Source organism: Paramisgurnus dabryanus, chromosome 11 (genome assembly GCF_030506205.2).
Source record: "Paramisgurnus dabryanus chromosome 11, PD_genome_1.1, whole genome shotgun sequence".
NCBI lineage: Eukaryota > Metazoa > Chordata > Actinopteri > Cypriniformes > Cobitidae > Paramisgurnus > Paramisgurnus dabryanus.
The window spans coordinates 26,881,905-26,898,783 of NC_133347.1; the positions used below are offsets into that span (position 1 = coordinate 26,881,905).

General features: G+C 36.7%; 1 protein-coding gene across 3 annotated transcripts in view; it reads left to right on the plus strand.

Annotated features, from left to right (window-relative positions):
• The window catches only part of cabin1 (calcineurin binding protein 1), a 102,360-nt gene that overhangs the window by 36,216 nt on the left and 49,265 nt on the right, over positions 1–16,879 (plus strand). For all 3 annotated transcript variants that reach the window (XM_065247647.2, XM_065247648.2, XM_073816266.1), the window contains 3 exons: positions 3,674–3,847; positions 4,002–4,396; positions 12,666–12,779. In XM_065247647.2, the coding sequence (XP_065103719.1) occupies positions 3,674–3,847; positions 4,002–4,396; positions 12,666–12,779 (683 nt within the window). The remainder of the gene's footprint in view (positions 1–3,673; positions 3,848–4,001; positions 4,397–12,665; positions 12,780–16,879) is intronic.

Genomic DNA, 16,879 nt, shown 5'->3' on the forward strand with positions numbered 1-16,879 from the left:
TTGTACCGTTGCAATAGTTGTACCAGTTGATAATTTTTCTCAATACTCTCAAACATGTTTGATATTTACAATATGGGATCAGGGAGACTCCAACGCGATCAGAAGCAGCAAAATAATCTTAGAGAGTTTTTTGAACCAGCAATTGGCTGTGGTAAAACGCTAATTAGGCCACGCCCTCCTTTTGATCTCCAAGGGTGCGAATTTGGCTAGCATAAGTCACATATCATTTATAACTTACTTATTGGCTCAAAAACATGAGCAAGGATGGTAGTGATAGACTGATGTATTGCAATGGCCGATATTTTTGTCGATATTTGGAATTAAATAAATAAAATTACTCCATTTAATTGACAGAAAAATCATTTGTTTCTATACAAAGACACTCAGATATAAAAGTTTAGTTTCACTATTATTTACCTCCTATATTTATTGTATTATATGAGACTCATCTCGGCTAGTCGGTCACATTGCTTTTTTTAATATAGGTATTGGCATTAGCCATTAAAAAAAAACAAATTTTTCAACCACTTAATATGGTCAGTTATTGATATTATTTAAGAAGATGTTTCATTCCCACACTTTCGTTAAACAATTTAAAAAAGGTAAAAACACTTTTTTTTATAAATCTGGAACTTCCCTGATGTTAGCGTATATACAAGTATATTTTTTATTGACCTCAAATTCAAATTATGTCTAAAGAGGAGTTTAATGGCAGTCACAAAGTAATAAAACAAATGGGATTTTGGTGGCCTAAACTTCACTGTTGAGTTTAATTGTGTGTATTGTGTTTGGTTTCAGTTTTTAGTGTGAATACGATTTGGAGTAAAAGCTTGAACGTGAGCTCTGCTTTTGAGGAAGGTGACCAGCATTTTACAATCAGGGTTAATTTTAGTAAAACTCATTGCCGCTTTGAAGTTAATTTTGCATAGGATTAAAATTGCAGGACTTCACCTTTTTTAAAACATGTGTTTTTATACTACACAATTATATCGCACCTTTCCAGATTCTTTCTCATTTCCCTTTGGTGATTTCTACCCAGTATGATCAACACCTTTCAAAGCACACCACCGGGTCAAGTCCAGATTCCTGCAAACATCTCATCTTGAACATACAGTATTTTTGAGCTCCTGTTGAAAATGTATCAGACCAACAACTGGGCTGGCAGTGTTTGCCTGTAACTGCTAACGTACTCCGCAGTAGACTGCAGTTTTTGCTGATGCAGTGCAATTTTTCTTGGCATTGCCATTTTCTTGAGGGGGGGAACGCTCTGCGGTGTCATGGAGGTGATGGTTTGTGCTAATGAATTTCTGCCCTCTGTGCCAAATGCTGACACTCCCAGCATGCTCAGGGGCTTTTTCTGCTTGTTTGCGGCCTGCGCAAGAGACATCAAATCTTTTTCTGGGTTTGCTGAGGAGCACAATAGTTTGATGCACTTTGCTTTACCTCAGGAGCAGGTTGGCTGTTTTACCCCTGAACTCTTTTTTTGGGTTCATTTCAACATACCTTTAAATTAGTATGATGTAGTTTTATCCTGTATCATCCACCATCATAGCTTAATCCTGGCCTCATTTACTCAACCTCATGTGTTGTACCAAACCTGTATGAACTGGTTTCTTCTGTGGAATACAAGGTAAAAAACAGATCAAAAGCATCAAGTAGTCTAATTCTTGACTTTTCAAAGCCTTCTAAAAAGTTCACAGGAAGATTTTGAGTTTCTGCTAATCTCATGTTAATCTAGAGTACCTATAGAGTAGTATTACATCGTTCATTTCTATGAAAAGTCTTTAGCTTAATCTTCTTTAGCATCTCTTCTGCTACTTTTGATGCAGTTTTACGTATAGTACAGTCTGCGACTCATGACTGGTTGTTTTATCACTGGGACTGTGCCATTTAGCATTAAACAAACACACTTGCCCAACTCTGCTGTTTTTTGGGGGGGGGGGGAGCTGAACAATCTTAAATTTCCCTCACAAACAAAAATACACTTTTTGGTGACGTTGATTTCATCCAAAAAAAAAAAAAAAAAAACGTTTCGAAACGTGTACATACCCAGACGCAGTGCATTCGGTACAGAAATACTCCGTCATACATCCAAATGTTTTTTTTAAACTTTGTCCATGTTTAGCATGAGAATGCAACTTTTTAACCTTGTTAATAAGTAAAAATCCATGAAATGCCATTGGACCCTTTAAAGAAATGGGATTACGTGCTAAATAATGTGATATACGGTCAAGCTAAAATCAATATGAACTAGGGATGCTAAACAATTAATCGCGATTAATCGTTAGCAGAATAAAAGTTTTTGTTTACATCACATATGTGTGTAGACTGTGTATAATAAATATGTATATATATAAATATGAACACATTCATGTATAATTTTAAGAATTTTTTTTATATATATTAAGTATTAATATTTATATATAATATAAATTATACATAAATATACAAATGTATATACACATGTAAACATTTCTAAAACATATACATGCATGTGTGTACATTTATTTATACAAAGTTATTATACACAGTTCACACACACATATATGATGTAAACAAAAACTTTTATTCTGCTAACGATTAATCACGATTAATCGTTAAGCATCCCTTAAAAAATTCATAACAATTATACATAACACTTTACATCCTTTCTGATCGATGATTATCTTCCCAGCACTAACATTTGTATGCCAGTCTTTTTACTAGAATTTGTTTTTCAACATTTTACTATGTTCTTACCTCAACTTAGACTAATTAATACATCCTTTTTTTAATGTGTGAACTTTTAATCTTTGTACAGCGCCTTGTGAATGTGTTAGCATTTAGCCTAGCCCCATTCATTCCTTAGGATCCAAACAGGGATGAATTTAGAAGCCACCAAACACTTCCATGTTTTCCCTATTTAAAGACTGTAACATGAGTAGTTACTTGAGTAAGTATCAGTGCACAAAACAAAACTTTTGTTTGGAGCCATAGGAATGAATGGGGCTAGGCTAAATGCTAACACATTCAAGAAGCGCTGTACAAAGATTAAAAGTGCACGCATTAAAAAAAGATAAGTATGTATTAATTCGTAAAGTTGAGGTAAGAACATAGTAAAATATAAAAAATGGTGGTGTTTTCCTTTAAGATTGACCAGTTTCAGCAAACTATGCACATCTGTTATATTTTGGTAGTTCTGATATATTGTGTAGCCCTAATACTTGAAATACTTAAATTAATGCTTAAAAATATTTCAAAGATACATCATTTTCTGAGATTAAGCTTCTTTTATTTCACAGAAGAAATTAAGTAAATTGGGTTTTAAACAACACTGGGATTTATAAATCATGACAAAATTGGAGAAATTGATGTTCACAGTAGAAATTTCAGACACAGGAATAAGGAATCCTTATTTTGCATTGAAAATTTAAACTAAAATAATATCTTTTACAAGCCAACCTGTTCTTCAGGTATTGTTCCCATTCTTGAATCTAACAATCTCAAATATCTGTCCAGCTCGGTGTACAGTGAGGAGGATATTACAAATTTCATCTTGGGATTTCTGTGATGTTTTCTGGATTGTGGAAATTGGGCCACTTAGCTTGTGAATGATGTTTATTGCTTATATCAGTATTAAAATAGATTTGTGGAAAGTATAATTGTGTGGTATGTTTTCTTTCCATCAAATTAGAGCAAAGTCAGGACAGCGTCGCTTTCATGTCAGACTCCAGCTCCTTGCAGGATGTCTTTATGGACCCCACCAGCTCACAGGACAGCAGCCACAAGGTGAATTCTGGGAAATGTCTTTTTCCAGAAGAGTCAAGTACCACTGGAAAAGAGAAACGGGCAGCAGCAGAAGATGCAGGTACACCTCCCCTGCATTTATTTGTGAATCCTTTAAATCCTTCCTCTGTGTGTATATGGAATAAGGCATTCCTGAACTGTCTCTTCACATACTGATCACCATAGCAATGTTTTGCATCTCGTTCACTCACCTCTATCCCCTTAAAATCTCACAGGCATCACTGAAGACAAGAATATGGATATCAGCTCTGCCACAGTCTCTCAAGAGTCTTCTGACACCACTTTATCCATCACCTCTCCCGAAGCTTCTGTACCCAAAACTCCTACCGCAGACACACCCACCCAAACATTACCACAGCACACTACCACACCACACAAAACTCACCCCCTGACAGGGCCATCCAGTGAGGGGAAACGAAGACCAGAGCCCCCTCCTCCTCTGGAGGTGATTGAGATACCCAAATGTCTGCCAACGGGGCGAGCGGAGCAGAAGAAAACACTGGTGGACGTTTGTGTGAGGTCTCTCTTCCTGTGTCTGAGTCGCTTCCCACAGCACTACAAAAGCCTGTACCGTCTGGCCAAACTGTATGCCTACAGCAAGACACACAAGGTGCGCACATTTTCATACACACGCTTTCTAAAACCATGTGTTTTAGAACAATAGATGGATCAATGACATGTTTGGGTCAGATTTCACTGAAAAAAACTTTGAGAATTGATTGTCACATTACAGTAATATGGTAATAAAGTAAACTGTCTGCGTAGAAACAAGGACATACAAATTTTATTATGTACAATAATGTATTCTTACATTAGTAGGACTTCTGAGAAATGGACTTAAAGGGGACATTTCACAAGACTTTTTTAAGATGTAAAAGAAATCACCAGATTATGTTTGTAAAGTTTGAGCTCAAAATACCACATAGATAATTATTTATTATAGCATGTTAAAATTGCCAAAAATTTGCCGTTTTTTGGGTGTGTCCTTTAAAATGCCTAAATGGCAATGCTGTTGTTGTATAGTTCAGATTAAAGGGCTCATTATAGTTGTGTGTACATCCTATGGCCTAGCCGCGACGGCATAGGATACGCGGCGGTTTTCATATATACTTCTGCGGACGATGCCGTGCAAACATGCATGCAGACTGCTGGTAAGCAGTATCCACGTGTGTAACCACAGTAGCGGCGCTTAACTTGGCCTATCTTTGTTCTCACCGTCGCAAACGGAAATACCTATGATGCAGGTTTTTTACCTGACGGGAGGGGTTCTAGTGGACCAATCACAGCGCTTGCGGTCCCCTTTAATCCCCTTTATATAAATAATAGATGTAAAATTTGTATTTGATGTCCCCACAGTACATATGTAAAGTTTTAACTCAAAATACCTCATAGATAATTTATAACGGCATTTTAAAATTGCCACTTTAAACATGTCAGCAAAAATGTGCTCCTGATAAAATGCAAAGACTGATCGCCATAATGTTGCTTTGTTGAAATTGAAACTTAACTCTGCTGTCAATTATTTTTTCACATTTTCTTGGTTGATAAAAGCACTGGGGACCCAATTATAGCACTTAAACATGGAAACAGTCAGATATTATGTTCCCTTTAACTCTTTCCCTGACAGCTTTTAAAAAAAAGTTGCCAGCCAGTACCACCATTTTTCATGATTTTCAAAAAAGTTGAATTCCTTCCAGAAAATGTTCTTCTTTAAATATATAAACATACAATATATCAAGTGAAAGAACAGACACTTTGCTTTCAAACTAAAAAGTTGTCATCCTACCTAGATTAGTTCTCTATAATGTATCCCAGGATTTGTCCCGGGATCGTTTAATTTGGTTTAATTCACACTGCCAGGGATATTCTGGAATCTGTGTGTGCGTTCACACCATAGACTGTAAAAAAGATGGACGTCGCCTGTTCGCTCTCTTCTATTGGTGAAAAGTGGAGCCGCCAGCGTCCCCATACGGCGCTGACATCTTGGGTCTTGAGTCTGCGCAGTAGCGATTTCGGGACAAGTCCAGCGCAGTAGTGAGCAGGAAGTAAAGCCGCGAAATCAAGACCCCGCCCTTGCTCTCGCAGAATGCGCATATCACGATATCACAGCTGTCAATCATGACATGACACCACCGTTTTTATATCATTAAATAACTAACTAAAAACAAACTTGTTTTACATCAGCGTGATAAAAACTACAGTAAATGACAGAAACCAGCTTCAGAAAAAAAATAATTGAAGTGTAATTAAATTGTTTAGTTGGACTCAAGTCCCATTGAATAACATGGGGAGGCGGGGTTTATGACCTATACTGGGACCAGTTACTGGGGGGCGATCGAGACATTTTGGCTTCATTATTCAGGGCTTGTGCGGCACGCTTGGTTCACACAAATCCCATAAAGATCTCGTAAAGACACATAACAACAGGATGTGAAGTGTAATGTATTTATAGTTGTAAAACGTAGTAATTTTTTTCCGAAGCGTTGTTTGCTTATGATCCACATTTTCTCTCTAGAAACCATTCTTGTGAGTATTTTATGATTTAATCATATGAGGAACTAGTGCATGGATAGTGTGGAGCTCCCTAATCTATGCTTCATATCAGTTTGTCCACATTTTTCGCCGTGAATGTTAATCTGCTTTTAAAATCCTCCCCGGTCAAAGAGTTGAACGATAACTATGTCATTGCGACAACACGTGGCTCATCACCACTACTGAAAACAGCTGATAGAGATTTACTACTAATCAAGGAACCGGCATTACTGACGAGATGTGCGTGACAAACACATGCGATTTATCGTGCAGCCCTACGTACATTGTCCCTACCTTTTATTCACACAGCGTGCGTTCTGGGACTGATCGCAGCAATGTTACCAGGTCCCCATCCCGCGATCAATTCCCGGGATGTGTTTGCATTCACACATAAGGCACTCTGGCAATTTTCTGGGATTGGCATGCTGTGTGAAAGGGTTTCTAGGTAAACCCATCCTGAACGTGTATGTGTGTTTTTGAAGGACCACAGATAAGACGTATGTGTTGGAAACTGTGACCACTAAACAAACCACTTACGTTCACCTGATGCCCCTTTTACAGCCTCTACAGTTTGTTTCTGTGTTGTGGCTGATATGTGGAGTAGACACTTGGCCAGTGGGGACTCCCCACACCTTTTTTTGCACATGTGGTCAGGTCATGTAAAAACCCTTTCTAGATAAGTATCCTGTTGAATTAGACTAAAGGCTGTTTGGTACCATATATACTTCATTTTTTTTTTATTGAGAGATTAAAATATTAATGTATCAAGCAAATTCAGTAAAAGTCACAACTTATAGTCCCTGACATGTAAAAAGGTTAGTAGTTAGTCTCTATGGAGTGACACATTTAACAGTGCATTTAAAAATAAATAAAACAATCTTTATAAGATACAATATTTCACATTCAATGTAACAATATTACTAATGCATTCATGCATATTAGAGGTTCTGATTGTATTATAATAGATGAATAGACTAACATGCTATCTTATAGACATGTGCGATGATTAAACAGCAGTTCGTTTCAGATTTCAACAATAGATACTCAACAATAGCGACAGTCATTGTATCAAAGACAAGAATTCTTTAGTATTAAAAAGACTGCAGAAATATCCATAGCCACACAATTTAATATATTTTCCTGCTTAATAGAAAAGGATATTAAGAAAGAAAGCAAAGCATTGTGGGTCAGAATCTGAGCGTATCATCTCTCTTGCTATGTGACTGACATGTAATCCATCCAACACGGTTTGTGTTATATCTCAAACTGCTATGATTTTTTAAAGGAAATTTCAGCTTGATTGGAGATGAAGTTAACCTTGCAATGTGCAAAATTTAGGAATAATTGACGATGGGCCATTGAATTGTATATCAAAAATAATGCACAACCAAGGTGGTAAAGGGTACTGTGTAATTACACCACTGGTGTGCATTATTTTCGAGTAATTCAAATGACCTGAGTTTTTTATTCTGCTTATACAATGGTTACCACAAATATTGCTTTGGTGGTTATTTTAAGACATTTGGCAGGTCAGGTATGCGTTTATCAAAAAATAATGCATACCTGTGGAACATATTTCAACCAATCGGAATAAAATATTCAACAGCTCCCGGTTCTTTAAATTATTCGAAAATAATGCACACTCCACTTTACGTCGTGCCACATTACCACCTTAGGTATGCATTATTTTCTAATAATTTTATGGCCTGTCTTCAATTATTCCTATTTTAGGTCCTTATGGTGGTGCAGGGATTGAGGCAAGGAACTATTACAAAAAGAGGCTTTTTGCATAAAATTTAAATCTAACCCACAAATGCTTGAAGATGGAGATTGATCTTGCATGTTTTGTTAGAAAAATCACCTGTTGAAACACCATTTATGACCGAGTTGTCCCACAATGTGTGTGTGTGTGTGTGTGTGTGTGTGTGTGTGTGTGTGTGTGTGTGTGTGTGTGTGTGTGTGTGTGTGTGTGTGTGTGTGTGTGTGTGTGTGTGTGTGTGTGTTTTCACCAACAGGAGAGTGCTTGTTTGTGTATATGCCTGTTGTTTGAGTACAGACCCTTAAAATAAGGTGCTGTATCCTATTATCTCTCTTTCTGAGCTATTTCAGACACAGTCTCATGAAGAAAGGCACACACATGCCGTATCTGTCTCTCCACGGCGAGATGTTTATTTTTCTCCATCTGATCTGTGAGCAGAGATCTTTCAGCTCTGAAATTTAATCACCCCACAACGACAAGCCAGAGATTTCACATAGTTTAATCACGTCCGACTCGTTCCCAAGGCGAAAGCGGGGTGACTGGGATTTAATGAATGGCCACGAACGGCGTTTTGAGCTCTTGTTTGTGCATGACACGCAGTGAGAGACATGCGTATCCTAATGAAGATGTCACACTGTAGCGCTGTGTTGCTATGTGTATCTATTAGCTGTGAATTAGTCGTGTGGAAATTGATTTTTCTATGGGCTGGTGCAGTGTAATCAAGTTTAAGTGTTGTAGGAGCATTGATTTAGCATTAAGTCATAGTTTTAAGTCATTACTTTAAGTTCTGCATTTTTCTTGTGTGCCCTTTACATAATAGCATAGTACTATGCTGTTTATACTATTTATGTGATTGGTATACTGTGCACATAATGGGAATTATCCATGGAATAGCCTAATAATTAATCCAAAATGTGCAGCATATAAAGTAATATATCCCACAATGCAATGCAGACAACTTGATCTTCCATTTCCAGCGATATTTTAGTTTTGTAGTTTTATTAATTTATTGTTTTGAATTAGTTATTTTATTTATAGTTTATTGTGCGTGCGTGCGTGTGTTAAGTTTTAAAGTCCATCCATATTTAATTTTCACTCTTTTTATTTAGATAAAAAAAAACAGGAAATATGTACACAAAATTAAAAACAAAACAATTTTCAGAACTACATGGCTTGATTTTGAGGTTATAAACTGACCAATAATTTTAAATACCTTAACAAAATGCAACAGACACGTCAAAAGTTTATACTTAACTTTATGTATGTGCTCAATACATAAAAACTGACAACTAACAGAACTTGTTTTTCATCACACAGAGGCTTCTGAAATTTTGCGACATAGAAGAAAAAAAAAACATTTAATTACTGCAATTTGACTGTATTGTTTTTATTGTAAGGTGTCCTTGAGTGTAGTGAAAGGCGCCTACAAATAAAATGAATTATTATTATTATTATAATTAATTGAGCTCAATGCTGCATGGTTTAAACCATCACTTTACTGTTTTCATTTAATTTTAAGTGACTTGGTCTCCAAATGCAATTAAGTATAATTTTATCAATTTTAATTAGTATTATATTATTATTATTATTATTTAGGGGTGACCCCGAATAGTCGAAGATTCGATGCATCGATAGGAGAAGCCTGATTCGACTACCAATCTCATAGTCGAATCGTCGCAGATGTGTTGAGGATCATTCAATTTTGGCCGTATATGGGTGCACACATTATCTGATTTCACATATAACAGCTTTCTCACAATATATTAATATTCTGCATATTATGATAATGGTGCAAATAATATGTGAAGTAGCAGCTTTCAATAAATATTTTTAAAATGCGTTAATAAATCCAACAACCCCTGTGACCGGGCTTCACGTCCATAAGAGGTCTCTATGTTAATAAAGCCTTGCCTCTTTGTTTCGACATTTAAAAGACAAAGCTGGCTAATTAAACTATGACTTTCGTTCTTTTAATAATTTCTATATTTTATTTTATTTATAAATCACTTTGGGTTATCTGATTTAACTATTTGGCTTGTGTTTTGTTTCCGTGCACTTGAGGCATTTTGCATATTTGTTCTGCACTTTGCTACTTCTGACCTTATTTTATTAAAAAAAATGTATTTATTATAAACGTAAATTCCGATCTAATTTAAGTATGTAAATTTTAGATAGCTTTTCGTTGTATCGATGTTGCGCTATTGCGTGCTGGCCATGCTTGCGCATGTAATTTAGCCGAACGGGTGCTCTGCGTCTCATATTTAGGAGTTCATCAAACTAAACATTAAAAAACGGATGTTTTTCGACGAGTATAAGTTTTTAAAATGTATTTAAAACAGAATGGTTATATTGTCTATCTTAAAGTTAAACTACAAAACAGGTAAGCCGTTTTTTTTATTTCGGTGATGAAACGGAAATCTGCACCGAACCTATTTCTGCATGACACGAATGTCTTTCTTGTGATTTAATATTATGGTCAGTCGGTGTTCACTTTCAAATGAGAGCAAAGAGATTCCTGAAATAAATAATATCATCCGGTCTTTCTGTATCTAAATTTAATACAGAGATGATCAAAGTCAAAGCAAGCAAGCAGGTATTTCTGTGCTAAATAATAACGCGTAGTGTCTATATAATCATTAATTTCAGTGTTTTTCTTGTTATAAATTAAAGTTTAATGAATTGTATATAAAGATTAGTTTTTATCATTTACAGTCACAATCACAAATTATTTGTCATTTCTCATTTGTCGGTTTTTTTTGGTCATGACTGCTTTGACGCGCTATATCTCCAAATTAAATAAAAACACTTAATTGTAGCCGGAGTTTCCAAGGCAGGATCCCCTTTGTTATTTTTTAGGTTTAGTTAAAAATGTATTTTTGTGTGATGTTCTGTATATCGTGGCTTTAAAATGTTATTAGGAATAATTAAACAAATGTTGCCTTACATTTTACCTTAAAAATATATATATATAAATGCATCGTCAGTTTTGTCTTCGTTTATTACTTGAAAGACAGTTTTGGTCACTTTATCAGACAGTTGTTTATGTGTGCTGCTTGTGAAAGAAAATAAAAGTTACCAATTTGTACCTGGTCTGGCCCCCTCCCAACCCATGCACACAAACATAGATGATTCGACTATCGGTCGACTATGGAAAGATTCAAAAATTCTGATTCGAATATGTAAATCCTTAGTCGAGGACACCCCTATTATTATTATTATTGGATTATTGATTTTTTTTATATTTTTTCTATAATTTTATTTTTATAACCCCTGTAGGTAATAAAAAATATTATGAACTGAAGAATATTCATCATGTTGTTATAAAACTATTTGACAGAGTATTAACACTTAATGACATTTTAATGAAAAATTATATTTTTACCACTGTAGTTGAGGTCAAGAAAAATATTCATGACACAGTTATAAAACTATTTGACAGAGTATTAACACTTATTTAATGACAAATTCAATTTGTATCACTGGTAAGTGGTCAGTTATGTTGTCTTGGTAATGTCAAGTTGGTAATGTCTCAAACAATGTCATCTTTGCATTAAAAATGATACAATTGAACAAATGACACTTAATGACAGTTGTCATAAATGTGCATAAAATCTCCTTCATGTTCATAACACATGTCATGTCATGATTATAAAGTTGTTGTGTCAGTCTTATGAACACCCCTTCAAGTAAAGTGTTGCCAACATATTTAAAAAATATACTTAAAAATAATATTAACTTGTGTTAAGCATATATTTAAAATATATTTTGGCCAAGAACACATTTCTTGCCATATGGGTTGTAATTGCTTGCCCTTGAAATACATTTTGAAATAAATGTTGATTTGTGAAGGTTTTCAAATTCAAAAAATATTTTATTTAAGCTTTACTTTCTTCAAAAAAACATATTTTTGGCCAGAATATTTTTTTGCCATATGGGGCTTTCAAACAAGTCCTACTTATACATTAAATGCTATTATACATGGTTTCAGCAGTAACAACATAACCAAACGGCTTTCGTGGAACAAACGTAACTTGCGGTAAACTTCTGCAATGAATAACGACTTCCTTTTAGAGAGTTTATTTCTCATAACAAACAAAATAAATAGCAAGTAGATTACCTTATATAAAAGCTAAAACGTATCAAAAACTACACTGAGCTAACATTACTGTGTAAAATGTCTACTATATAATGTATATAACGTTAACTACAGATCGGCATGTTCGACAAGGTATTTGTTCCCACTATCCCATTAAACAAACAGAGACTTGAAGGTATGCTCAGTCCAGATGCGTAACCGCGACAACATGCATGCGTCTGATGAAACGGTATATACCGCGTCATTACCATATTGGGTGTGCATTATTTTGTAAAATAATTTAACATCAATTAATCCTTACTTACTGCACACTGCAATGAGGTCTTATCAGACTGTTTGACATAGACGTATGTTGATCTTGACCTACTGCATGCTTCATCCAGTTTCTTATGTGTTTGTGTTGGGTTCCCCCAGCCTCACTCCATTCAAGTCATCCAAACTCTCTTGCCCTCCTGCACGCTGAGCTGACTGAATATATTTGTGTTTTCACAGAACCTGCAATGGGCACGAGATGTGTTGCTAGGGAGCAGTGTCTCATGGCAACAGCTGAAGCACATGCCGGCACAAGGACTTTTCTGCGAGAGGAATAAGACCAATCTGTTCAATGTAAGTCACAACCTAACTGCAGGTTATAGTTCTATTAAAGTTTTGTAACACTGTAAATTTAGTTTACAGCTACAACACAATCCAGCCTTGACTTATAGTGATGCTCAATGTGTATGTGTTGCTGTTCTTTTTTTCCATCATGAATTTCTCTAATTTAGAGCTTTAAACCCCCATACGCACACACACAAATCCAGGAAGATTACAGGCTTCTCACAGGAAATGCCCTAAACTGGCTGGATTTACAGTTATCTCTGGTCACCATGAGGAAGACAGATTGCATCAGTACAGAGTGTTGTTTTGCATGTGTTTGTTTGTGGTTGCCATTTTTTGTTTCCTGTAGCCTTTATCGTGTTCATATAGTCCCCACACAGATAAAGCAACAACATTCATTTGTTTGTGGTTGTGTGGCTTAAGCTGTGGGTTCAGTCACTGTGAGGCCGGTGCTATCATCACTATTGGCACACCAATATTGGTTTAACAGCAGTGTAAAAACACTCAGGCATCATGCTTGCTGGGCTTTAAACATGGGCCTGTGTGAGCGGGCATTAGAGAGCGCCAGTGAGCGGGCATTAGAGAGCGCCAGTGAGCGGGCATTAGAGAGCGCCAGTGAGCGGGCATTAGGGAGCGCCAGTGAGCGGGCATTAGGGAGCGCCAGTGAACGGGCATTAGGGAGCGCCAGTGAGCGGGCATTAGGGAGCGCCAGTGAGCGGGCATTAGGGAGCGCCAGTGAGCGCGCATTATTAACAAAGAGTAATAAATAATGAAAAACTATATTTTTTTGCTTCATGCATTTATTAAAGTTAACAAATACAACCTTGTTGTAAAGTGTTTCCAAACAAACGCTTGCTAGCTTTCTGCCTCCACCTAAACTCTAGCCTGGGTTTCCCCATGCTGCCTTGTGCGCAAATTTATTCACGCTGATTGGCCACACATGCATCAGAGTAAGAGCAAGAACGCTCATCATTAGCATTGTTCCTTTGAGCAGAAGTCGCAATCATTACTGCATGTGACAACTTTGTTATAAATCAAAAATTAACAATGGCACAATGAAAGAAGTGTGTTTGTGAAAGTAAGGAGAAGATAACCTTATTCAGCTTTCCAAGTAACCCTGTATTAAGACAACAGTGAAGGTAATTGCGAATGGGTTTATGTTTGTTATCTGCATTTCTAAGAAGATTGCTTTACAAACAAGGCCCAGTTTGACGGCAGATTTGCCAATCGTTTACAACTGAGTGATGGAGCGGTCCCAACGTTAAAATACCCCCGTTTAGTAGTCGGAACCACAGTCTACAAGTAAATATGTAATGTAAATATGATAAAGTGTTTTGTTTGCAATCGGCAATGGTATTAAGATGTGTTTTCATCGTTCGGATCACAACTGGATGATAGAGACACATCACGTTTACACTTAAATCTGGTTCTTTTGTACACTTTTGACTTCTGTCCTGAATAATGTGAGGGGGTGTTGTGTCGAGATGGTGGGCGAGTCTCTCATGTTATCCTTTAAACGCGAGCGGGAGTAATGACGAGTTTATATGGACACAAACTAATATTATGTTGGAGTTCGCTGCTTGTGTAGTAAGTAAAACATGCTGCACAGTGTTTTGTACATGTATATGTTAAAGCTTTCTCTGAATTTTCAGCGCAATTGATGAAATAGGATCACACAACTTTCACACGCTTTCAAAATGAAACTGCGGAGATCAGCCGCTTTAGTTTTATCAATGAAAGGCTAAAAATAGCGCTGTTCACCGTGTGTTCGCACCAGAAGTCAGAAAAGATGTAAAACTTGTGTTCAGTACCTCAGATTAGATAAATGGGCGGAGAGAAGGCGGTCGCATGTGGCTGTTTGAACGCATTCTACCACATGTGCGTTTACACTACAAAAGCAATCCGATCGAAAGGGTTTTCGACTACCTCTGAATGTGGTTGAAAGTGGAAGAGCTCAAAACGTTTTGAACACCGTTTACACCTGGCATTAACGTCGTCCACTTGTGATCCGATCAATGAAAACGCAGTGTGTAAACGGCCTCTAATGTAAACCACACGAACGTATAGCTGTGCTGTACTTGTAACTCTTTATCTCCTCCCATCATATGCTTCCTAGAGTTCTGCCTTTTTCGAAAACAAAAAAAACGGAAAGACTGTTCTGTCTTTTATAAATCTGACAACACGAAAGACTTTATGGACATTTGAAGTATGAAATGCTACTCTATAGTATTTCACATGAGATTGGCAGAAACTGTGTGTGATCTTTAAATATCTTTGGAAACAACCTCTGATCTACATAAATGACTGGATTGTGCATGACGTCACAATTGTAAAGCCACCGCGCCAAATTGGTAAGCCCAAACATTCTATTAAATTAATAGGACGTTATCAGATTTCAATGATAAAACACTACGTTTTTATATCTGAAGTGTACATTATTATTACAATGCAAACATCCTAAGCATGTACATAGTTATTTATTAAAAGTTGTACATTTTAAAAAGTGAGTTACTAAAGCAATAAACCCCAAGAAGCAGTGGGTTACCAGTGCATTTTATAACAGCTAAGGGGCGTTGTTGTTATAAAATGCACTGTAACCCTACTGCTTCGAGGGGTTTATTGCGTTTATAAAACGGTTACTTCATATGCATAACGTTAGCGGTATTTTATCAAATAAAACACAAATAAGTTGTAATTATATTAGTACAAATATTAATCTTCCGCCAAACAAAGTAGTTCCTCAGAATCAAGTGTGACTGAAACAGAGCGCAGTTCCCAACCAACACAGACGCAGCAAAGACACAATGAAAATATGATTTAAGACTGTGGTGTTTATTTTATAAATCACCATTCATCTAATTTATACATTAACATTTATATTGTGCAACTGTTGAAGTAATGATCAAATATGCTTGAAAGCATGATGAACTCTGAACTTGAGTAACTCCTCAGAGAACGTTTTCTCTTTATCGACGAGATGACTCATCAATATTTATTGATATTTATCTGGATATTGCCATTAATTGTAGCCTGGGTGCCAGCCGATCTTAGCCCCGCCCACCACGATTTGAAATACGGGGAAGATCGGTCTGGGGATTCACCGTTGAGGAGCTACTATGCGAATACCAAAACAGGCCGACGAATCAAATTTTGAGGGCGGGCTTTATACGATGATGGACAGATGATCAACAGTAACGTATCAACCACGTCACCAAAGAGCGCGTGTGTTCAATCTGTTTACAATGAAATGGCTGCCGCTGGTGAATTCAGATGTGTGGATTCTGACATTGAGTCTGTTCTAAAAGATATCGACAGAGCATTGATTTAAAAAGAGGAACAGAGAAACGCGAAGGCATTTGTTTATGTTTTCGCCGTCCTTCCTATGGAGGACAAAGTTAAAGAAGCAACTGAAATGGGTATCACAGCGATGCAACTCGGCGTGCACGACGAGATGGATATAATTAGCGGTCGTTGCCAGCTTCTTTTCGGAAGCCTGGAATCGTGACTGCTGAATAAGTGGAGGGACATGCTAGGCTCCGATATTTTTCAAGCCAACGTAATGGGTAGCTATCGCTGGGATGAAGTTCAAATGGTAAGAGATAGTCTTACTGTATGACTTAGTAAATACTTAATGTTGTGATATAAATGAAATGTTGTAAACATAGTAGGTGTTGATGTACCTTCGCTAACTCAGACTTAGTATAATTACAATGATTTTAGTATCATTGTAGCGAAATTACTAGCAGTTCGGTCAGGCTGCTAAATACGTCATTTCAACATCACACACTCCGTTGCTCTGATTGGTCGTATGTCTATCCAATTGAGTGCAGAGGCATTTTTCGGTTGAGACACGCCTCATAATTTTAGCTCAATGGAGCGGTATCAGACTCAAATTCTGACTAGAATTGAGTATGACAACGTCAGGCTACATTAATTGTGCAATTGTAGACAAATAAAAAAAATGATCAAAGACTGTGGTGTTTATTTTCATAAATCAGTACGCAGCAACAGTGGCGCAGTGATACTTAATGTGGTCTAAACCATGAGGTTTCCGGTGTATTTTATCAAGGCTTAGAACGCGTTTCAACAGCGTTTTCAGAATGAAGAAC